General features: G+C 39.2%; 1 protein-coding gene across 6 annotated transcripts; it reads left to right on the plus strand.

Annotated features, from left to right (window-relative positions):
• The first annotated feature begins 281 nt into the window (after positions 1 to 281).
• On the plus strand, positions 282 to 25,236 carry tcp11l1 (t-complex 11, testis-specific-like 1). 6 transcript variants are annotated; one of them, XM_053631359.1, is made up of 11 exons: positions 282 to 443; positions 2,433 to 2,463; positions 11,942 to 12,145; positions 15,103 to 15,235; positions 15,344 to 15,464; positions 16,616 to 16,836; positions 16,959 to 17,095; positions 17,941 to 18,116; positions 20,650 to 20,831; positions 20,935 to 21,107; positions 23,400 to 25,236. In XM_053631359.1, the coding sequence occupies exons 3-11, from the start codon at positions 11,989 to 11,991 to the stop codon at positions 23,642 to 23,644; spliced, it is 1,545 nt and encodes a 514-aa protein (XP_053487334.1). In that variant the 5' UTR covers positions 282 to 443; positions 2,433 to 2,463; positions 11,942 to 11,988; the 3' UTR covers positions 23,645 to 25,236. The 6 variants fall into 6 exon arrangements, with proteins under 6 accessions (XP_053487334.1, XP_053487333.1, XP_053487331.1 ...); XM_053631358.1 differs by lacking the exon at positions 2,433 to 2,463 and having other exon boundaries at positions 282 to 448; XM_053631356.1 differs by lacking the exon at positions 2,433 to 2,463.
• The last annotated feature ends 423 nt before the right edge of the window (positions 25,237 to 25,659 follow it).

Consider the following 25,659-nt stretch of genomic DNA (forward strand, 5'->3'; position numbering starts at 1 on the left):
TCTCGTGAGCTTCCGCGTCAACTATTTTGTAACGTTAAAGAACTCCAATACGCCATCGTGAGGTTTTACTTCCGTAAATAGACGTGACATTTTCCCTACTCGCATTCTGTGAAATCCAACCTCCTGCGCTATGATTGGTTCAAACCATCCGGATTCCTCTACAATGATTGGATGATAGGTCATAACAACCGTAAACTGTCCAATTGGCGCACTGTTTGTGAGTTTAAACTTGAACTATTGGCCAACCCCAGCACAGGAGGCGGGGTTTGTCGGAATACAGATAGGAAAATGTTTATTTGGGCGTCAGATTAATCGAGAATCCAAGCAAACGTTTGGTGGGCAGTCACTTGGATATTTTATTTTTATCCTACAAGTGGCTGAACGCGACCTTCTCATCTAAATACAGCGCTGACGCCTTTGAGTCGTTTATCGAAAAAAGTCAGGTAAGGTGTGTTAGTTATTTACTGCTTGTTTTATTTGAATGAATCACCTGACCTTAGCTAATGTAGTGCCTAAAAACAGCGGAGCTAAATTCAAAAACAAAAGCCTCGGTCAGGTGGGTCAGTGATCTGCGTAGCTAGGCAAGCAAAGCAAAGCAAAGCAAAGCTAACTAAGCTAGGTTTAAAAATGGTAACATCCGAAATGGAAGACTGATGTGCATATAGTACACTGTGTAGGGTTTGAAGCTGTTAACTCTTTCCCTAAATAGTGCTCTAGTGTCGGGTTTCGGTAGCCATTTGAGATTGAGCCAGTGTCATGTCAGTGTCATACCAGCTGGAGGAGATGAAAAGACCCGATATCTGTCCTGTATTTACATTTACACTGTCTAAACATACATGCATCGACAGCTCCGTGTCAATAACACGATTTCCTACCACAAAAACGTGAGCGACTGCAAGCAAATAAGCAACCTACTTATACTGCAAGCAAATATGGCTCATTTGATCTACAGCTACTGTGCAGCTAGAAAGTTTAACGTTTACAGTTTTCTGTATTTCTCCATACATTTGACCTGAAACCTGATCAGATCTTCATCTAAGTCCTTAAACTAGGTAAAAGAGAACCCGGTTAACAACAGATGCAAAAAAAAAAAAAAAACCCATTAGTTTTTACAGTTATTTATTAACCAAAAATGATCCAGCGTTAAATATCTTTGCGAAAAGGTATGTGAAGTCTAGCAGTATGAGTTAGTTTAAATGGGGCTGATTGAAGTCAGGTGTTTCAATCAAGGGAATGGCAATTAGGCCTGCCCATGTTTCGAGAACATTAACTTGGGTCTTCACTATCAAAGTCTGGTCTTCACCACACAGGTTTATGGAAGTATGTCCTGCCTCGATCAAAGGAGATTCCTGAGGGCCTCAGAAAAAGAGAGTTGTCAATGCTCACCGGCTTGGAAAGGGTTACAGAGCCATTTCTAAAGAGTTTGGCTTCCACTAATCCACTGTGAGGTAAATGACATACAGATGGAGGAAATTCAGCACCACTCTTAGTCTCCCAAGGAGTGGGCGTCCAGCAAAATAAGATCACTTCAAGGGTGTGGTGAATAATATCATAGTAAGTCATAAAGAACCCCAGGGTAACATCTGAGAACCTACAGGCCACTACACTCCATAAAAGAACACTGCTGCCTGTCTGAAGTTTGCTCAAATCCATGTGGATATGCCTGGAGCCTATTGGAAGAATGTTCTGTGGACAGATGAGTCCAGAATAGAACTTTTTGCTTTAATTGAAAATCATTGTTTGATGGAAACCGAAAATATCATCCCAACATAAGAACTGCATCCCAACTGCGAAGCATGGGGCTGGCAGTGTCATGGCTTGGGGCTGGCAGTGTCATGGCTTGGGGCTGGCAGTGTCATGGCTTGGGGCTGGCAGTGTCATGGCTTGGGGCTGGCAGTGTCATGGCTTGGGGCTGCTTGTGGTCCAAACCAGCTTGCCATTATTGATGGACCTATGAATCCTAGATTGTACCAGGAGAATGTCAGGGCATCTGTATGTGAACTCAAGATTAACTGTAAGTGGGCCATGCAGCAAAGACGACGACCTTAAGCACACAAGTAAGTCTACAGAGAAATGGTTAAAGCAGAAGAAATTTAACATTTTGGAATGGCCAAGTCAAACCTTAACCCAATAGAAATGTTGTGGAAGGACCTAAAAAGAGCAGTTCATGCAAAGAAGCCTGCCGGCATCACTGAGTTGAAGCAGGAGGAGTGAGCCGAAATTCCTCAAACCCATTGTGCAGGATTGATCACCAGTTTTCAGAAATGTGTGCTTCAAGTTATTGCTGCTCAAAGGTGTCACACCAGTTACTGAAATCAAAAGTTTACATACTTTTTTCAGCAAAGGTATTTAATGTTGGGTAATTGTGCTCAATGAATAAATGTGAAAACTATAACGCATTTGTTTAATGGGTTCTCTTTATCTTGTTTTAGGACTTGAATGGAAGTTCTGTTCACATTTCAGGTCAAATGAATTTAATTTTATACTTGTTTGTATTCTTTGTTGATTTTGGCTATAAAATCTTTATATCCTTCTTTATATTTATCCATCCATCCATCCATTCGTGGATGGATCTTTTCTGGATTGTTCTGGTAAAGTCTTTAAATTGCTGCTCCTGAAATCAAAACTGGTGTTTCGAGATGTTTTTGTATCTGTTATGGCCTCCAATACTATAGTTAAAAAAAAAAATTAACTTCTGGGGAAAAATGATACAATTTCAATGCTTCAACATGCACTAGACTTGTGTTCGTCCAATTAAATGCTCTGTAGAATGTGTAGGACCCACCCCTGGGTCCTGAGGTGGGTCTTGCTCAACAGTAGCAGCTCATTAGCATCAATGTTCTTCAGAGCTGGGCATATCCCAAACACTATTAGCTGTTGTGTAACACTTCAACATGCCGTCACTCTTATTTCCTGTTTCAAAAAGAAATACGTTGTAATACAGAATCAAATCACATCTCTCAAAGTTGTTTTGTGGGGACTGTAAAGTAGAAAAATGAACGCATTGTTCATCTTCCTTTAAAGGTGCAATAGTTTTATTTATTTATTTATTTATTTATTTTTTACTTGTCCAAATAACCTGGGAGATATGTAAAACATGATTTAAAAATAATTGATTAAGTTGTGGCCTTAGCAAAATTACATCAAGTCACTTAGAAAACCTGTTTTAAAAAAACAGACTTCTGGTCTGGAAAGCTTGTTTGTGTTTGGATGTGCCTGCTGTCAATCATTTTAGAGACACTCTATGGGCAACCATAGATCCTGGGCTGGAGCTTTGTGAACATGAGCGGGAATCATTCAAATGTCAAAGTTACTATTCCATCAGCTCTACATGACGTTACATCAATTAAATGTGCCAGAGCTCTGCTTCTCTGCACTTCTCCTTACAGTTTAGTCATTATGATGTAGTTAAACGCTACAAAAGGTTTGAGCAAACAGTAATGCCCTTCCTCAAACTGGGTTGCCTTGCAGAATGTTGTCCAGTTGCCTGGTAACCTGTAGATTAAATATCCGTGCAGTTAAAAGGACGTTAAACGGTTTTGTTCCTGTGAGCCTTTACTCTTTCAAGTTTGACTCCCGCATGAGACAGTCTAGTGTTTCTGACAACAGCTGGGTACCAGTAACAAGTAACAATAGTCTTTACAACACTGACACTGCAAATTTGCAGTTTGACCAAGCATGTGGCCTGAATGGCTGCGAGCTCAAATTCTGTTTGGTTTCCGAAGATGCATAATCACTAATATCCATCCAGCTGTGTGCTAAATGTTCATCACTTGTCAGTTACTTTGAAACAAAAAGTTTCTGCTGAATATATGGTTTGTACAGTATATAAGATGTACCTTTATAAGTTTTGATTCTTTTTTTTTTTTTTTTTTAAAGTGCACCCATTATGTTTAAAAATTTCAAAAATCAAAGCGAACGACAAACTGAGTTATTGACTCCCAAAAGAAGGAACCGTATCTGAACAGCTGAAACGATTCGTTAGTAATTCCAGACTTACTTCCTGTACTAACCTACGTAGGTTTGTAATAAAAAGCCCTGGATCTGGTCTTCATTGGCTGTTTGGGAACAGACTGAGCTGAAACTCGTTATGGTAGTGGGCGTTTCCTTTTCGACTCATGCTGACAGTGGTAGACCAATCACAACAGACTGGGACATCTGACCAATCAGAGCAGAGTATGCTCTCTGAAAGGAAGAGTTTAGAATGAATCTTTTAGAACGGATCATTTAACGAGTCGTTTTTGACACTGGGTGGAAAAAAGGTAATGTTGCAATTTAAATTATGAGCACATTAAACCCTAACCCCCTTTTTTTTTTTTTTTTTTTTTTTTTTTTTTAATTATTATTATTTTTTTTACTTTGGATGCATATAAATCTATTGTACAAGACCTTTAAAACAAAATTAGGCACGTTTCAAAGCCATAATGGGTGCACTTTAATTTTCTATAAGATCAACTCATACAGTAATGATGGCTTGAAGGGAATGGCAGGTTTATATTCATACGCTCATAAAAAGTATGATGTATTGTTCTTTAATTATTGTAGGGCTGCAACTAACGATTATTTTGATAATTGATTAATCGGGCAATTATTTTTTCCGATTAATCTGATAAAAAGCTAAACTGTTTTTTTTTTCCAATTATATTTTGTTTATTATAATAAAATAAACCCCCAAATCAGAGTATTTGTGTGTGGACTTTTAAAAAATGCAAAAGGCACATACAGTTTTACTAATATAATCTTTAATTTTTACATTTAAACCTTTCAAACATTGGTCATTTGTCTACAGTTTGTCCAGTTTTAAGCAGCAGAACTTTAAATAATATCCAAAATATAAATAATCAAAAACAAAGCCAAAAATTGAGTTTTAGTGCATGGGGGATTTCTCCACTAACAAATTCACTCATGGAGAGCTGTTTCTTTCTGAAATAATAATAAAAAAAAAACGCAATTGAGTTTGCAAGAAGCATACTGACGATATAAACCAAAAATATCTAAAATATATAATTAATTCATTTAATTTATATAACTTAGTAGAGCCTCAGTAGATCGCATTTGAAAAACAGATAAAAGTTAACTGTAGTAGACACACAGAGAAACGCAGCAAGTTAACAGGCTTGTTTAAAAGGACAGGAACAATTATGCACAAATGCAAAAGCTTTGGATGAAAACCACTACAGTGACTAAAAAATCTTTTACTGCTGCTGTTATCACCTGCCTTTAGATTTAGTGCTTGACTTTGTTCACACTGTTTTAATTTAACCTGTTTCTGTGGTAGCACTATTTTAATCCATCAATATGCTGTGCAACCTGATGCTCGAGACAAAATACATCTAGTGTGACTGTCCCGAAGTTAGTAAACAAAGCTGTTGTTTATACAATACTGTATATTGTATAAACTATTGTATAAACAATATATTGTATTGTATACAATATTTATTATATACAATAGCATGGAATTAAACTAGACTATACCAATTTCACATGTTCATATAATGTGGATATACTCAGGTTTTTGCTTACCGTGCTGCTGTTTCACCTTCATCTATGACACCAACGTGTTTTTGTTTCATGTGCTCGTGCATCACTGTAGTACTCCCGTGCCACACAAACTCAGCTTTGAATAACATGCAAGTTACCATCTTCTTTGCTGCATTTAATGTAAAATGCTCCCATGCCTTAGATGACTTGGGATGCACACTTTTTTTGCCACCGGGTTATGTTTTCTCTGCCATTTCGCACGTGTTTGCACCTGTGTTTTCATGAAAGCAACGTCATACGTAAACGCCCCCTGTGACATCAGCAGACCAACTCATCGATAATGACATTCGTTGCTAACGATTTTCATAATCGATTATTATCGATTAGTTGTTGCAGCCCTAAATTATTGTAATCATAATCACTCAGTACGTTGTCTATTTGCACGTATAGCATGACAAATAATTAAAGCGTTCATAAAAATTTTAAATAAAAACACCCAAAACTGTATACGGTACCATAATGAAGACGAACTGTATGTCGATACGTGAAATTCTGGAGTGAACGTCGGACGGCATGGCGAACTATGTTGTATAGCATGTAAAATGGGAACATGAAAGGAGTATTCTAAAAGCGACTTATGTAAACACCTTAACCACAATGTTGTCTTACTCAGAATAAGGTCAATAATTAGATTACTGCTGTCCATGTAAACGTAGTCATTAACAAATTGCTGTGGAGTAAGAGGAATTAAACACTTTGGGAACTGCTGTTGTAGGAAAATGATCAACTTTAAGGTGGTAACAGTATCCTTAAGGCTTTCTTTATGAATTCAGTTGGGATCTTGGTGATCCAATTGTTAAAAGTGAAATGTGGGTGTATCCTACAACATAACAATCCAGAATATAATCCAAGACTTTCAAATGAAATACAACATGAAACAAAGGCAACCTGAGTAAGCACACAATACAGTTTAAATGATTTTTATTGAAGCAAAAAACGTTATCCAATACCAACTGGGCCTGTGTGAAAATTTATTTGCCCCCATAGCTACTAATTATCCAAATCTATGAAACTGCATTCTTAATGGGGTTCAGCTGGACTAGAAGCAACCAGGCCTGATTACTGCAAATCCTGTTCAATCAAATCAACACATAATTAGAACATTTTCAACAGCATGAAGTTGGTTAAAAGTTCTTAGTCAGTAACACGCTATGCCAAAGTTGAAAGAAATTCCTGAAATGCTGAGGAAAAAGGTGATTTGAAATACATCAGTCTGGGAAGGGTTACAAAGCTATTTCAAAGGCTCTGGACTCCAAAGGACCACAGAGAGCCATGATTGTGTGTAACTGTATTGTGTGTTTTACTCAGGTTGCCTTTGTTTTATGTTGTATTTCGTTTGTAGATCTAAAACTGGTTAGTATGAGATGTGCGCAAAAACAGAAGAAATCAGTACTTTTTCACAGCACTCTTTTATTTATATATTTTAGATAAATAGTTTGTAAAAATTCTGTTCAGTATTCTTGAATGCCCTTAATATTTTTTTTATTATTTTCTTAGTATTTTTTTTTGTGCAATGTAATAAGAATACACTGTGGCATCTGTGTCCTTTTCCTTTTTCATTGTAGATACAATTGTAATTCTATTATTTGATTTGAATGATGTGAAATCAGCATGGTACAGTAAAAAGAAAGTTTGTTTAAACAGTTTGAATAGTTTGGTCTTTCTCGCTTTTCCAGTGTATTCATGTCGATCCTTGATTCCATATTCACTTCCCCGAAGCAGAACGTAAAGAAAACTGACGTCTGTGATCAAACTGTAGAAAAATGATCCAGCATGGTTGTTTTGGTGTGTTTTAAAGGATTTCTTCTTGTACATGTATTGTAATTGAATATCACTGCAATGTTTCCCCACACATAGGCTCTACTTGGGTGGACCACCCAGGTAGATCAAATCCCAATTCCAATTGTTTTTTTTCAATCAAGATGAGCAATTGTCAGTTCATAATGAACACAAAAACCAGCGGACCTTCACCCCCCCCTTTCTCAAGACAATGTTCATGTCAGGCGTGCGTGATTCAGTTGGTACGTCAAAATTTACGAGGGTACAGTAAAGTTAGTTAGTCTGGGTAGCTAGCTGTCTAGTAACGGTAGATCTAGCTTTGACACTGAACTGAACACTCAGTGCAAAGTGACGTAGCTCTAACGTAGGGCTGCACGATTATGGCCAAAATGATAATCCTGATTATTTTGATCAATATTGAGATCTCGATCATTTATCATGATTATTAATTGATTTTAGTGACAACGTATTTTTATTGCACTTTCACATTTTATTAAGTTTTCTCATGCCACAATATAACACACAAGTAGGCATGAGAAAACTTGAGCTGGTCAATTATGACAGAATTTAGGAACATAGTGTGAGCCATGACACTTTAATTTAACTTCTGATAAACTAAATGTAATATTTTCAGTTATTTTTACAGGCTGTATGCAAAAACAACAACCGTTAACCTGTTCCACCTTGTCGTGGAAATTAGACAACACTCGCAGACTCGTCCTCTGAAGGTTAAAAGGTTTATTACAGAAAGCTGGTTAATACAGGATAGAATAAAGCAGGACAGAATAATGAGAGCGCTCTGAAGCGCTTGTGCTGAACCACTACTATATATATATATATATATATATATATATATATATAATAAATATATATATATATATTAAATATATAAATATATATATATTTATATATATATATTATATATTTATATATATATTATATATTTATATATATATATATATATATATATATATATATATTTATTATATATATAAATATATATATATATAATTATATATATATATATATATATATATATATATATATATATATATATAATATATTATATAAATATATATATATTATATGAAACGCAGAGCATGACACACTTTTGTGTACCGATAAGACGCGGTTTGAGGCAGTTCAAACAGGCTTTGTTTTAGGGTCTTAGAAGATGTGCCTTGACAAACCTTGAACAGAAAAACATGTTTGTGTCTCTGTAAGCAGATAAACATTCTGTACATTCTGATCTCAGTGACATCACATGGCCTTCTTAGGTGTTCTCCTCAGATGAACATGAACAGAACAAGAACAAAACTATTAAAGTAAAAATGAATCATTTCCCTCACATTTCCCCCATTTCTGTGTGACGGTGTGGGTAGCACTGTTGGTAATGATTCTTCTGACGAAAGGCGATACAGAACGGTTTACAGAGGCGGCCAATATCTTGGCATACGGGCTTTTAACTACTAATTGTCGTCCAATCTGCAGCAATAGTCTACTAAAGAACTTTGCGGGCTTATGTGGGACCTATAGAAATCACGTCGCCTTAGGTACTTAGTCCCGTCACCACAATCGGCTAAATACCAAATTTGGGTAAAAGTGTGTGCATCATGCACTCTTTCTGCTGCAACGATGTGATTGGCATGATTGATCATTAAGTCTTCCACCCAATAAACTCCAATATCGCGCTTTGGTTTATCTTTCCAGCTTAAGGGTCTACCCCGAGACCCCCAGTGTTGTCGGGAACGGTCCCAGTGATTTGTGTGTTATTTCTATGACAGGGCTTACTAACAGATACCACCTATACCAGGAGAAGGGTGCACGATTAGGAATAGGTTTATATGTATGAGTGGATGTGCAGGTCGACATCTAATGATTTGTGTCTAGTCTGCAACAGTAGTCTGTGGTCAGGGAGCTTTGGGGTGTAAGAGGTGAGGTAGGAAAATCACGTCGTCTAACCTCTGTCCTGGTCACGTGGCTATATAGTACGCACTAATGAAGTTCAGTCCTCCTAAGAGGACATTTTCTCCAAAAACTACATATCCGTGATTTCGCCGGCTACTAGATACCACTTGGTGTCTTGTGTTGTGTAACCACGAGGAACTAGTGTGAGAATGTGTGTTTGAGTGCAGTGTGTAATGTGTGTGGGTGTCATCGTCGCTCGTGAGCGTAGGTCCTGCTAGAGGCCTCTTGATGGAGAATCACTTTCTAGTCCTTCTGTTGAAGTCCCATCTTCTCCAGCTCAGTGCTAGGCTCTGGCACTCTCCTGCAGAGGCTGGCGCGCATCCGCGTGGCTCTCTGGCTGACCTTTACCACGGAGTGAGTGACAAAAAGGATCTAGAATGGCCCAGACCACCGTGGCTTGTTCCACCTGGTCCTGTGGAAGTCCTTGATCATGATCCACTCTCCGGGCTTCAGATCATGCAGCAGTCCTGTGGCTGGAGCTGGAAGCGCTGCCTTTAGCTGCTTGTGGATAGAGTGCAGAGCAGAGGACAGGGTTGCACAGTAATTTAACGTTGCATCATCACATGCTGCAGCGTCGGGAAGAGGAGCTGTCACAGGTCCAATTCCTATGTGTGGAGGTCTCCCAAACAGTATCCCAAAGGGGCTAAGCCCATCCTAAGCCTGCTTCAGAACAGCATTTGCTCAATCTGTTTTTTCTCTCTCTACTGCTCCACCACTAGCTGGATGATGTGCACAGTGCTGCTTTAAGTCAATACCCAAATATTCACCCACCTACTTAAGGGCATGGCTCACAAAAAGTGTGCCTTTATCACTGGAGATTATCATTATCACTACCGCGTCTGAGTCCTGTTTGGTTGTAGGGACATGGCCTTCTCTACCTTCAAACCTCAACCCACGTTATGAGTTGCGCAAACATCGTAAACAAAATGTATTTATTTATATATTTTTTTAGAGTAATTAGAGAAACCAATGCTTATCGCAGCTATCATTCCCCCATGCGTCAACTTTGCATAATATGGGAACATGTATTTAGGAAAGCAAGGGCGGCCTTGTAGGCCTCGCCACACACCATAAATGACGGAACAACCCACTTTACGCCATACAGCCTTTTCCTCTGGTGTTTCCTCATGCTTGGAGGTCTGAAAGCTGTAAAGAAGGAGTGATTAATTTCTCAGAGTATGGTGCACAGAGTTTGGGTATTAGGGTGGTGTTGTCGCTGCCTGCTTTTGTTTCGCTGCACTGTCTGCTCGAGCGTTTCTTAGGAAAACAGGGTCTAATTTGTTAGTCTGTGCATCACATTTGTATACTGCAATATATTTGGGGAGTAGGACTGCGTCCAGCAGCTCAGAGACTAGTTTGTGGTGGGCTATGTGTGTTCCGTAACTCATCAGGAAGTTCCTGTGTCTCCAAATTGTTCCAAAATCATGTACTACCCCAAAAGCATAACTATTGTCTGTGTAGATATTTACTGACTGTCCCTCAGCATGTCTTTATGCCTCTATGAGGGTGTACAGTTCAGCTGCTTGTGCTGAAAGGTTTGAGGGGAGACTTCCTGACAGACTGTCTCGTGTGCAGTCACTACTGCATAGCCCACTCGATTTTTACCTGTCTCTGGGTCACGTGACACAGACCCGTCCACAAAAGGATCAAATCTGGGTTTTCCAATGGAACATCCTTCAGGTCAACTCTAGGGGAGCAGAGTTCGTTAGTCAGTACAACACAATCATGTGGTTCTCCGTCTCCCTCTGTTGGAAGGAGAGTAGCAGGGTTAAGGACAGTACATCGTTTTATAGTGACATTTGGCAAATGTATCATGTACCGCTGATATGATGGAATGAGTCAATGGGACATGCCACTTGATAATAACTTGCGCTTCTTAACTATCTTTACTTATTTATTGCTCGAACCAGACTCTTTCCATTAGCAAATATTTTTACGTTATTATCTCTCTCTCTCTCTCTCTCTATATATATATATATATATATATATATATATATATATATATATATATATATATATATATATATATATATAATATAATATAATATAATATACCCGTTGGTATATAGCTTAGTTTTGAAGCTGTGATCTAAGAAACACCGATATCTCTGCCGTCGCAGAGGCGAAGTTCCTGGAACTTATTATAAGAAATCACCCCCATGTAATACTTCTCTCTCAATGTAATTTCTTATATCATTGACTCCCTTCCATACAGACAGCAATACACAATGACTTTATGAAATTCTAAATCTAATTCTAAATTCGTAATTATTCCTAAAAGTCAGTGGTAAGGCTGCATCGGTCTTTCGCTCTGCACACAAAGGGCAAACTGCCTTCACATCAACACGGACTTCAAGGTGAAACTTTTCCACGAGCGTCCTCCGGTTTGCTTGTTGTCCAGAAAAGCTGAAAGACTTGCGCAGCCCAGCCAGGAGATGCCAAATTGTCGTAGAAATTAGACAACTGTCGCAGACTCGTCCTCTGAAGGTAAAAAGGTTTATTACAGAAAGATGGTTAATACAGGATAGAATAAAGCAGGATAGAATAATGAGAGCGCTCTACGTTCTCTACTCTACATTCTTTCTACATCAAGTATCGCTACATTTAAAATGATTAAGTGCAACAAGCATGTCTGTGTGTATGTTCTAAACAGATCTGAGCTGATCCTACTTTGTCCAGATCACAGCTGGCTTGTGGAGGATGCCCAAAGAACCAAATAAATCATCGGATGAGGAGGGAAAGAAGGTCGACGATATAGCGTCAGAAGATTCCACAGGTCAGACAGATGGATCAGAAGAGCTTGTGCGTAAAAGAATCAGAACGAACACGCCGAGTCCTCACCGACAGACTCCTCCGTGTAAGACCAGTTTAGAGTTTTCTCTACTTCTAACACACTTGATGCACACCAAACGCCTGCTGTACATGTTTTGTAACTACATATGTCTCAATCCCTTATTTAAGTTATGTTAAATTTTTAAAGCATACACATACTTGTTTGTACATACTGTATATTCATTCTGCAAATTTGCAAACCTTTTATTTAAATAAATACAGTGAGGGAAAAAATTATTTGATCCCCTGCTGATTTTGTACGTTTGCCCACTGACAAAGAAATGATCAGTCTATAATTTTAATGGTAAATTTATTTGAACAGTGAGAGACAGAATAACAACAAGAAAATCCAGAAAAACGCATGTCAAAAATGTTAAATTGATTTGCATTTTAATGAGGGAAATAAGTATTTGACCCCCTCCCAATCAGAAAGATTTCTGGCTCCCAGGTGTCTTTTATACAGGTAATGAGCTGAGATTTGGAGCACACTCTTAAAGGGAGTGCTCCTAATCTCAGCTCGTTACCTGTATAAAAGACACCTGTCCACAGAAGCAATCAATCAATCAGATTCCAAACTCTCCACCATGGCCAAGACCAAAGAGCTCTCCAAGGATGTCAGGGACAAGATTGTAGACCTACACAAGTCTGGAATGGGCTACAAGACCATTGCCAAGCAGCTTGGTAAGAAGGTGACAACAGTTGGTGCGATTATTCGTAAATGGAAGAAACACAAAAGAACTGTCAATCTCCCTCGGCCTGGGGCTCCATGCAAGATCTCACCTCGTGGAGTTGCAATGATCATGAGAACAGTGAGGAATCAGCCCAGAACTACATGGGAGGATCTTGTCAATGATCTCAAGGCAGCTGGGACCATAGTCACCAAGAAAACAATTGGTAACACACTACGCCATGAAGGTCTGAAATCCTGCAGCGCCCGCAAGGTCCCCCTGCTCAAGAAAGCACATATACATGCCCGTCTGAAGTTTGCCAATGAACATCTGAATGATTCAGAGGACAACTGGGTGAAAGTGTTGTGGTCAGATGAGACCAAAATGGAGCTCTTTGCCATCAACTCAACTCGCCGTGTTTGGAGGAGGAGGAATGCTGCCTATGACCCCAAGAACACCATCTCCACCGTCAAACATGGAGGTGGGAACATTATGCTTTGGGGGTGTTTTTCTGCTAAGGGGACAGGACAACTTCACCGCATCAAAGGGACGATGGACGGGGCCATGTACCGTCAAATCTTGGGTGAGAACCTCCTTCCCTCAGCCAGGGCATTGAAAATGGGTCGTGGATGGGTATTCCAGCATGACAATGACCCAAAACACATGGCCAAGGCAACAAAGGAGTGGCTCAAGAAGAAGCACATTTAAGGTCCTGGAGTGGCCTAGCCAGTCTCCAGACCTTAATCCCATAGAAAATCTGTGGACGGAGCTGAAGGTTCAAGTTGCCAAACGTCAGCCTCGAAACCTTAATGACTTGGAGAAGATCTGCAAAGAGGAGTGGGACAAAATCCCTCCTGAGATGTGTGCAAACCTGGTGGCCAACTACAAGAAACGTCTGACCTCTGTGATTGCCAACAAGGGTTTTGCCACCAAGTACTAAGTCATGTTTTGCAGAGGGGTCAAATACATATTTCCCTCATTAAAATGCAAATCAATTTATAACATTTTTGACATGCGTTTTTCTGGATTTTTTTTGTTGTTATTCTGTCTCTCACTGTTCAAATAAATCTACCATTAAAATTATAGACTGATCATTTCTTTGTCAGTGGGCAAACATACAAAATCAGCAGGGGATCAAATACTTTTTTCCCTCACTGTATATAACTGATAAATAAATATATAACATAAATAATTGACCGATTCATTCGGTAATGTGTTGCCCTGCAGTTTTCATTTCTGGTCTCTCGCCCCCTACTTGCATGAGTGATTTTATATTATTTAGGTCTGCATTATTCAGTCCCTCCAGTATTGCAGAAATTAATGCAAAATCAACTCTGCAATTTAAGGAGGAGCTTGCAATTTTTCAAAATTACCTCCAAGAGCCGAGAAGTGTCATATGACGTCATCACAACATGCGTTCAGCCAAAGCCCTCTTCCATTCACGTGCATTGAACATGAGTACAGCTAAAAGGTCTCGTTTTCCAACCAACATCAAAACAATCTTAATGCAATTGCAATTTCACCTATTCAAGTAGCTTTCCAGGAAAACAAAAGCACAAAAAAACCCTCCACAAATTGCATCACAAATTTTGACAAAAAGACGCAGTAAAATCGAGCATTTTTGGCCACAACAATCTCCAAGAAAACTCAGCGAAATCCTGTACGGACTGATTATACAATTCAAATAAAACATTACATTTCAAACCATAGTAATAGGCTTGTGCGGTATGCCGACTTGTGTTGTGCTACTTGAGACCGGTCTTGGTCTTGAGACCACAAATCAATGGTCTTGGTCTTGCCATACAGCTCCTGGCCTACAAAAACTCAAAATATAGTGATGATAATTAGAAAGTGATCAAATATGCTGGGTTTTTTTTTCTCCTGTGTTCTCCAGCTCCACACTGAGCAGCATCAACAGTGAAAATGTCCGCGATGAGGAGATTAGACAATTGCTTTCTAAAAGGATTATGTTGAAATATGCTTTTTTTTTATTTTATTTTTTAAAATGTTTTTGTTTAACTGATTACTGCGTATTACTGCAGAATCACATAGAAAAATCCACCATCAAGCTGAGTTGTTTTTCCTGACTGCACAACTGATAATATTATTACGCTTCCTCTACTCTCCTTAAAACTGAAATGGCGATTTAAAACATCTTGGGGAAAATCAATACTGCCCAAGCCTACATGTTAATATTTCTATTCAGCTCAATGTTAACTGCACATAGAGATATTGCTTGTATACATTGTATTCGCCATTTAAAGATTCTGTTTTTACTGCGGAGGTCTGTATATTATTCTGATTGTGTTAACAGCCAGCCCGTCCAAGTTTGTGACCGCGGAGGAGCTGATGGAGACGGCTAAAGGCGTGACTAACATGGTGTTGGCTCATGAGATCACAGTGAACGGTGGCTTCCAAATCAAACCCACCGAGCCTGCTGAGGGAAGGTAAAGTCCTTCAAAAACCCAATCATTTACTAAATTACTGAATCACAAAACTAGAATAGAAAATATAATTTTTTTGTGTGTTTTTACAAAAAACATTTTTACCTGCAGTTTAGAGAAACATGTTAAGGAAATTGTGCACAAAGCATTCTGGGATTGTCTTGAAGCCCAGCTGAACGACGACCCGCCTGTCTATGAACATGCCATCAAACTGGTCGGGGAAATTAAAGAGGTAAGACCATAAAACTATAGAGGCAGCTTGATCGGTGTCAGTAAGCTTCGCTGTCTATTAAAGAACCAGACGTCGGATACTTTAATGTTGTGGAACATCCATGAAACAAACGTGTTCCTCTTATCACTTGCGTTATAGCAGATATAAACAGAAATTCCCTAACCAGCCCTCTATTTTTTTTTTTTTTTTTTCCCCAGAGTTGATAAAACAAAAAATGCAGTTTGTCGTGTTAATGAAAAAAAACAGAAAGCACAATCTCCTCCGTCCTAAAGAGTTTCTCATGTCTGGTACCACTAACTCTTATGAAGCTCTAACACTGGCGACTCCGTCTGTAAATGTTAAAAAAAAAAATAAAAAACATATCTTTACAGAAAACGTCACCATATCAGCAATTACACATGCTTATTATTCTGTTTATTATTTGGCTTAGATTATGTAGAGCACCTGTACAAGCCCCTGTGAATGAGCTGTTATAGAAATGATAACGTATTAAAACGAGTGCATTTAAATATAGAATTAATTAAATGGAAAATGAATCAGTACCTCCTGACCGATCAGAATTTAGTATAACGTTAGCTAACATCAATGTTGCTGTTATCTGATGACCTTGCTATTTTTTTTTTCCAAATCTTGTCTATTATGGTAATTGTGGTAAAGATAATATAGAATTATAAAGAATATCATTTTACAATTCAGGATGCAAAACATTGCTTTTGCAGTGTCTCAATAGTTTTTTCTTAATTTCTTTTTTTTTTCCCCAAAAAAATGGTGCATGTCTCTGCTAATTGTTTATTCTGATGAACTCCTTTCTACCTTGATATCATTATCTGTAAATAAATAGCTTATGCAGACAATATGGCAGATAAATCGACCAATCTATATGTTGGCCAGGTTATAATGCGCAATTCATAAGCATTCAAAGTAAAAATTCCGCTTCAATCAAGTGAAGAATTGTTACTGACTGTGTAACGTTGTCTCAGGTTTGACATTTATGGCAATTAATCAGATTAACTCTTCATCTAAATGTTTAACTAGGCCTAAGGGTATGAAGGTTGGATAATGTAAACAAGACCTCATTAGGTCTCATTGTCTGTTTGTATTTTTTTTCTTTTTTCTTGCCATTACAATTCAATTCTAATCGTCCTTTTTAGACGCTGCTGTCCTTCCTGATGCCGTCCCAGACACGTTTGAAAGGACAGATAGAGGAGGCGCTGGACCTGTCGCTCATCCAGCAGCAGGCAGAGAACGGAGCACTGGACATCGGCAAGGTGGCTCAGTTCATCATCGACACCATGGGCGCCTTCTGCGCGCCATGTAGGGACAAAGAAGTCCGCAAGCTGAGGGACATCACGGACATTGTGCTTCTTTTTAGGTAAGGGACAGATTCGTGACCTTCTCCAAAAGCATCATTCTGTACGGAAGACGCACAGCTGTCTTTGTCTTTGATCCCGTTTCAGTATTTATAGAGTACAACTGTAATTCTGTGCTTCGCAGGTCTATTTTTGCAGTGCTGGACAAAATGAAGGTTGACATGGCCAACTTTGCTGTCAGTAGCCTTCGGCCGCACCTGCTGCAGCACTCGGTGGAGTACGAGAGGAACAAGTTTCAGGGGTTTCTCAACACACAGCCTAGTGAGAGACTTTTTATTATTTTAACTACATCACCAAATCACCCAAGTGTGGTGATTTATTCTATGTGTGGCATATAAGATTTGTGGAATAGGGATAGGGGGAATTGTTTAAATAATAATAAATAAATAAATAAATAAGTAAATAATTTATATATATATATAGGACTCCTATAAATGGATAAAAAAATTAAGGAGAGATTTATTTAGAATTTTGGGAAGGACTCTCCAGTGTCAGAGCTTTGTAACAGTCAGAGGTAAAGTTGTAACTTTAAGGATTCTGGCAGCTGAAAGGACAGAGTTTGGAGAAAGGAGTTTGTGCTTTGCAGGTACTTTATAACATGACATGCTTAATTTTTTTTTGAGAATAAAAAAAGGCTGGTGAGGGAATGACTGTTTATAGCTGCTATAACAAGTGATAGAAAGAACTCACTTCTTTCATGGATGTTCCACAACATTATATGTAACTATAAGTGGATAAAAAATGACATGTTCTTTAATAAACAAATAAGTGTAATATTTGGCCAATTGTGTTTGTATAAGAGGAAAAACACTGATGGATGGGCTGTTAAAAGAAACTATTCGACTTTGGGGTGGTAATAGTAACTCAGCTTAAACTTGGTACCACTCTGTCACTGATTGCCCCCCCCCTCCCCCCAGTGTTTTATTCCTTACATATCCTACCTCAAGAAACAATGTGTGTAAGTAAATGTGTAAGAAAAAATGAATTTGAAACACTTTTTTATTAAACTTTAAAAATAAAAAAATTCTTGGAGGACAATGTAGCGCTGAGAGTGCATGAAAATCGCATTTGATCACTGGTTCATATTAGTGTGCGCTTGTTTTCAGATGCTCTGAACTTCACTCAGAAATGGCTGCAGGAATCGGCGGACTCTGTGCTCAGAGGTGCTGAAGGGGGCAGTGCAGGCTCGCCCGGCTCCTCCTCGCAGCTGCTGCTGAATGTGCACAACCACGCCTATTTACGACTGCTGCACTGGGAGCACGGCATGGACGATTTCCCAGAGGTGGGCCAAGAGCTTCTGACGTTTCTGTGTCAGTGCTGGAGAATTGTGTTAACAGCATTAACAGTGCGCGTGCACACACACACACACACACACACACACACACACACACACGTATACTGCTCCCACCTGTCTGTGAATTATATACAGTATGTGAAGTTTTACACCCCCCCCCCCTTTTTTTAAATTATTTATTTATTTTTTAACCCCCTTCCATGTTCTCACTATCTCGATCCTTTTATTCTTCATTCTTTCTCCTTCCTTCCCTCTTATTCTGTCTACTTCTCAGTTTGTTTGTCTGTCTCCTTACTCTCTCTCCCTCACATCTGTCCTACACCTGCATTTACACTGCATCCAGAAAGTATTCACAGCGCTTCACTTTTTCCACATTTTGTTATGTTACAGCCTTATTCCAAAATGGATTAAATTCATTATTTTCCTCAAAATTCTACAAACAATACCCCATAATGACAACATGAAAGAAGTTTGTTTGAAATCTTTGCAAATTTATTAAAAATAAAAAACAAAAAAGCACATGTACATAAGTATTCACAGCCTTTGCCGTGAAACTCAAAATTGAGCTCAGGTGCATCCTGTTTCCACTGATCATCCTTGAGATGTTTCTACAACTTGATTGGAGTCCACCTGTGGTAAATTCAGTTGATTGGACATGATTTGGTAAGCCACACACCTGTCTATATAAGGTCCCACAGTTAACAGTGCATGTCAGAGCACGAACCAAGCCATGAAGTCCAAGGAACTGTCTGTAGTCCTCCGAGACAGGATTGTATCGAGGCACAGATCTTGGGAAGGGTACAGAAACATTTCTGCAGCATTGAAGGTCCCAATGAGCACAGTGGCCTTCATCATCAGTAAATGGAAGAAGTTTGGAACCACCAGGACTCTTCCTAGAGCTGGCCACCCGGCCAAACTGAGTGATCGAGGGAGAAGGGCCTTAGTTAGGGAGGTGACCAAAAACCTGATGGTCACTCTGACAGAGCTCCAGCGTGTCTCTGTGGAGAGAGGAGAACCTTCCTGAAGAACAACCATCTCTGCAGCACTCCACAAATCAGGCCTGTATGGTAGAGCGGCCAGAGGGAAGCCACTCCTCAGTAAAAGGAACATGACAGCCCGCCTGGAGTTTGCCAAAAGGCACCTGAAGGACTCTCAGACCATGATGAAACAAAGATTGAACTCTTTGGCCTGAATAGCAAGCGTAATGTCTGGAGGAAACCAGGCACCATTCATCACCTGGCCAATACCATCCCTACAGTGAAGCATGATGGTGGCAGCATCATGCTGTAGGGATGTTTTTCAGCGGCAGGAACTGGGAGACTAGTCAGGATCGAGGGAAAGCTGAATGCAGCAATGTACAGAGACATCCTTGATGAAAACCTGCTCCAGAGCGCTCTGGACCTCAGACTGGGGCGAGGGTTCATCTTCCAACAGGACAACGACCCTAAGCACACAGCCAACATAACAAAGGAGTGGCTACAGGACAACTCTGTGAATGTCCTTGAGTGGCCCAGCCAGAGTCCAGACTTGAACCCGATTGAACATCTCTGGAGAGATCTGAAAATGGCTATGCACCGACGCTCCCCATCCAACCTGATGGAGCTCGAGAGGTCCTGCAAAGAAGAATGGGAGAAACTGCCCAAAAATAGGTGTGCCAAGCTTGTAGCATCATACTCAAAAAGACTTGAGACTGTAATTGGTGCCAAAGGTGCTTCAACAAAATACTGAGCAAAGGCTGTGAATACTTATGTACATGTGCTTTTTTTGTTGTTTTTTATTTTTAAGAAATTTGCAAAGATTTCAAACAAACTTCTTTCCTGCTGCCATTATGGGGTATTGTTTGTAGAATTTTGAGGAAAATGAGGAATTTAATCCATTTTGGAATAAGGCTATAACATAACAAAATGTGGAAAAAGTAAAGCACTGTGAATACTTTCCGGATGCAATGTATGTCTGTATGCATGTCAATCTACCTGTATTTCTGTTTATCTATACATCTCTCTGTTTTGTTTGTTTACCTGTAAGTCTGCCTGAATATCTACCTGGGTCTGTCTGTCTATCGATCGCTATATTCCTTACTCTTATCTGCCTGTCTGTAAATCGGTATGTCTGTATCAATCTATTTATCCGTAAGTCTGTAAATCTGTGTCTATATGTCTGTCCATCTCTGTCTGTCTGTCTGTTTATCTGTAAGTCTGTATATCTGTCTGTCTATCCATCTGTGCCTGTCTATTTGCCTTTTCTCCCATTTCTGTGACTTAATTTCCTATTCCCTCCATCCGACTGTCTGACTACACCTGTCTATCTGTATTTGCCTGTTTATCTTTTATAACTTTCTCTGTCCCTCTCTTGCTAATATCCTGTCTGCCTCTCCTTTTCTTTGTATCTGTTTTTCTCTATCAACCGTTTCTTCTCTTCCTCTCCAACCCATACCCCCCTTTCTTTTTCTTATCTCTTTCCTAATTTCTATTTTTCTGGTAATTGGATCCTCTCACTATAACCACCTGTCTCCCCCCCGTAGACGGTTTTGATGGACCGTGGCAGGTTTCTGGAGATGCAGTTGGAGCTTGAGCGCTTGGTGTTGATGGCGTCTGTGCTCCTGATCGTGTATAACAGTGCGGGAGAGGCAATCTCAGGATTGCCGGGCCTCATGGACACGCTGAAGAACACAGTCAGGATCCTGCTGGTCGATATGCACACTCCGTAAGCATGACTCTGCAGGCTGGGGATTGCATATGCTCTACGTCTCTCCATACACATGTACAAGAGCAGTCACTCTCTCACTGTGTGTGTGTTGGGCTCACAGGTCTTTCAAAGCAGACGAGACGTTCACCGCCATCGGGGAGAAGCTTTGTTTGGAGCTGGGGGAATGTCTGACTCAGCACGGCTTCTCACCTTTTCACCCAGACAGACAGAACACTCTGAAAGGCCAAATCGCTGCCGTCAAGTCTCAAGATAACCCTATCCGTAAACTCGTCGGTAATTATTTTATTCATTTAGAATAACATTCTTATTAAATAACAGGCTTTCTATCAGCTTAGGTGTAAGAAAGCCTTACTGGAAATGTCAGAAGCTAGAAAAAAAAAGAAACGCGTCATATTTCCTGGACTATATATGATTATAAACTCTCTGTGTAGAAACCTAATGAATATAGGTTTGTTGTAGGGGCAGGTGATATGAGAAAAGTATCATATCAGAATACTTGAAGACATTGCCACTTTACATGGTGTGTGTGTGTAGGTGTGACTGCCAGTGGCACAGTAATGTTGCCTGTGAGAAAATATTACTTTAATTAAATGTCTCCAAAAATAATTTGACACTGAAAATTGTAACTCTCTTATATTTTTTATTTGACTCTTTTTAGAGATTCTGTGCAAGATTTCAGAGCTTCAGTAGAATTTGTAATAGTTATATAAATGCATTAAAAATGTAGTGACGTGGTTCTCAGACCACATCATATTGTCCAGCTCTGTTTCGTTGTACAAATTACATTATTGTTCCAGACATTTTATTTTGCATTGTTTAAATCTGGCCCACAGACATTTCATGTACAGAGCAGCAGACTCGCTGACATGCTGCCTAATATTTTGTTCATAATCCATGTGATGGCTTAATCTGAGTAAACTGACCTTAAAATGGATGAAGTGTAAAATTAAGACATTTTAAAACATGGGGAAAAAAACTGCCAGGTTGGATGATGGACCTTCATCATCCAACCTTCCACCAGTAGATGTTTAAACATGGATTGATTAATTGTACACCCTGCTAGTGCTACAACGGTAAACGAACATTTAAAAAAAAAAAATGCAGTATGTAGCATTACTGGCTTGTTTTTTATTTTATTTAAAAATGATATAAAAGTTTTATTTAAAGGCTTAATTTTTTACCAAATAGAATTATATTGGCCAAAGGAATATTGGCTCCTTTAAAGTCCACTTGAAGTGCCTTGAAACGTGCAGCATTATTTGATGTGTTCACATAATTTCCACTGAAACAAGAAGTCAGGGTGGGGCATGTTGAGTGCCACCTCCCCCCTTTTAAATAGCCAGTAGCATTTAGCTTACCTCACAGGCCCGGGCTAAGGCCGTGGTCACACTAGACTTTAGCGTTCCATTGACTTCCATTCAAATGTATCCGAAAACGGCAGACCAGAAACACAAGCTCATGTGTAGAATTTTTGTACTACGCTGCATGATGAAAGTTCAAACTTGGTGAACTCTGACTTGCGTAATCGTTTCACGTGAAGACGTGTGGCCAATAGATGATCGCGACGTCACTGTGTGACCTTTTTAGTTTAAAGAAAAAAGAAAGAAAAGAAATTCAAAAATGGAAGCTCTAATTTTAGCGGTATTGAACTATCCTATAATTTACAACACCGATTTGAAAAATTATTAAAACTGTGAAGTAGCAAAAGTTTTGATGGATGATGTCATGTCCTGTTCCTGCCCATATTCGCAGCAGCGTCAGACAAAAATATGCATGCTTAAAGCCTAGTGTGAGCATGGCTTTAGAGGTACTTTATCGTTAGTATCTTGGATTTTTATAACGTTGGTTGTGGGACACTTCAGATTCTAGAGAGCATTTGATTGGACAGAAAATGATGCTCAATATTTTAGAATTTTCAGAATGATGTCATCAAAATTGTTGATCCGTATCGGTGGTAGAGAGAGACTGTACATTTTGAATGCATATCTCTTCTAAATGCGAATTTTGTGATTGTTTTGGAGCACACTAGCTTATAATGATAATGAGTCTTTATTGGTCACATATACAGTAGAGCACAGTGAAATTGTTTTCTTTGCATACCCCAGCCCATCAGGAAGCTGGGGTCAGAGCGCAGGGTCAGCCATGATACGGCGCCCCTGGAGCAGGGAGGGTTAAGGGCCTTGCTCAAGGGCCCAACAGTGGCAGCTTGGCAGTGCTGGGGCTTGAACCCCCAACCTTCTGATCAGTAACCCAGAAGTTTTATTAGCATTAACCACTAAGCCACCACTGCCACTTATCTATGTTATAGATAACCTTAAGGCTATAACATATTCATATTAAAAGCCACAAAACTTTAAAACTTTAAATTAGTATGGCATAATTTTTGTCTTGGCAGCTTCACCTTGTAGGGAGGCAAAACTTCTTAATGCTAATAAAACTTTAACAATATTTTCGTTTTGTCTATTCTCTGTGGGTGTGTATTGCATTAGGATTTCAGAAATAGCAGATGCTTATCCATAGTCACATTCTTGACTTTTCACGATCAACTTTTCCGTTGTTGCACAGATTCTCGGATCCAGGCCTACCTCCTGGGTTTCTTGGAGCCAGGTCCTCACAGGAGCCCGCCTGCTGTTCCCGGAGGTCTGGTACCCATCGGCAAAGAGCTGGAGGATATCGGGATCAAACTGAGCCACCTCGTGAACTTCAACAAGCTAGTCTACTCTCCGTTCTACCAGAAAATCCTACAGGACGTCGTTCAGGCCGAGGGAAGCGCAGCCACTTGGACAGCATCGAACAAAACTGACGACTAGAATGAACCAGGCAGCTTAACGTAGGGTCCTAGGAACAACTGGGTTAATGGCTTTGCTAAATATCTCCCCAAAGCTCACCTGCTGTCAATGCTAGCAAAGGATTTATATCGCTGATTAAACATTTAGAGCCTCCTATCCTACTTTTATATGATCAGGGATCAGTCAGTTGAGCTTAAAGAATTGTGTTTGTTTTTTTTGGTTTTTTTTCCTTTTTTTTCTTTTTTCTCCCCCCATTCATGCTTTTGTTCTGTGCCTGTTGAAGGTGTTGTGGGTGGGTAGGGTTTTTAATGTTTCAGTGGTATTAGGAGATCATAATAAATAGGTTTCTGTTGTAATATAGTGCATTCCAACAGACATGTGAATTTGTTTTTTCGATATAGGAAGGCAAACGTGATGCACGGTTAAAGTCGTGAAAACCCTGTTACTAAGCAACCGGGAAACACGGCTGCCGAAGATAAGCTAGCTATTGCCCGAGGATAACGGCTTACCGAGCTAGGATATAGCCGATAAGTACAGTCTGAAAACGTAGCAACAGCAGCGACAAGATAAATATCATCAAGAATCTTGGCATTACAATTACGCTGTAATTACGCATCAGCCGCAAAACCAAACCATGGATTCGGCCATGTTGAGAAACCTCAACCTTGAAATTCTGAGCTATGGGTTGTTTTTGACTTTGTAATGAATGGGCTTTGGAAATCTGCTAAAATACACTGAATACACGACCCTGTTAGAACACAGCGTAGCTATTGTGGCTTTTCAGAAGGAACATGTGTTTAAAATAGCTGCTGAGCTGACATGTGGGCATGAATTATTATATGGAGGCCATGAAATATGTTGAGGGCTTGAGTTAAGTTTTTCAAGATCTATTATATGGCCACTAAGTATTTAAATATCTTAAAATGAGTGAGACAGAGAAATCAATTCAATTAGACCATTGTGGTTACAGGAACCTATGAATGTACAGTACTGTGCAAAAGTTTTAGGCACCCTATTTTTTTTTCTTCTTTTTTTTATGACTTCTACATTGAGTCAGTACAAAAACATTTTAGATTCCCAAACATTAGTTTTCTAGCACAAAATGAAATGTTAGAGAAAAATGTTTGCATGTCAGTAAAGAAAGCAGCATATTATGTAAGAGATGCTTCTCAGACAAAAAAAAAAAAGAAAAAAAAAAACACAATGAAGGCTGTTGGGTTTTGCTGCAAAAATAAAAACCAAGTGTGACAGTCACAGTCTCCCGAAGAACCGTGGCTGGTTCTGCAAGATGTTCAATAAAACTTACAGCTCATTTCCTTATACAACTGCACAAATTGTACCTTTGTTTCATTTATTACTGCTTTATAGAGTATTTTTTTAAATGTAGAAACATTTAATTTCATTATTTTTGAAGGCATCTTTTCTCTACAGCACTTCTTAGTATGTGCCTAAGACGTTTGCACAGCAATGTAGATGATTGATGGATTATATTAAACTTGCGCAAATTTTAAATTTTGCGCAAAAGTTTTTGCTCGTTCCTGACAAATGGTTAAGTCAGTGAGGCCATGTATTAAGTGTGAGCTTCATAATATACAGTATCTCACAAAAGTGAGTACACCCCTCACATTTTTGTAAATATTTGATTAGATCTTTTAATGTGACAACACTGAAGAAATGACACTTTGCTACAATGTAAAGTAGTGAGTGTACAACTTGTATAACAGTGACTACATTTACATGGACAGCAGTAATCTAATTATTGACCTTACTCTGATTAAGATAATAATGTGATTAAGGTGTTTACGTGAGTCGCTTTTAGAATACTCCTTTCATGTTCCCGTTTTACATGTTATAGAACATAATTAGATTAACAGCTTGCGTCATTACGTCACCGCGCCACGCCGTCCGACATCCCTCCAGAATTTCACATATCAACATACAGTTCGTCTTCGTTATGGTACCGTATACAGTTGTCCCCACTACAAGCCTATAGTAGGCAAGTGTGCGGTTTGGGACACAGCCAAACTCTCTTGTTC

The sequence above is a fragment of the Ictalurus furcatus genome, chromosome 8, assembly GCF_023375685.1.
Source record: "Ictalurus furcatus strain D&B chromosome 8, Billie_1.0, whole genome shotgun sequence".
Lineage (NCBI taxonomy): Eukaryota > Metazoa > Chordata > Actinopteri > Siluriformes > Ictaluridae > Ictalurus > Ictalurus furcatus.

Bases quoted from the DNA above. Each gene is read 5' to 3' on its own strand.
- tcp11l1 (XM_053631358.1), top strand. From the start codon at position 11,989: ATGCCCAAAGAACCAAATAAATCATCGGATGAGGAGGGAAAGAAGGTC. The intron at 16,837-16,958 runs GTAAGGGACAGA...TGTGCTTCGCAG, and splicing joins GACATTGTGCTTCTTTTTAG to GTCTATTTTTGCAGTGCTGG. The intron at 21,108-23,399 runs GTAATTATTTTA...GTTGTTGCACAG, and splicing joins CCCTATCCGTAAACTCGTCG to ATTCTCGGATCCAGGCCTAC.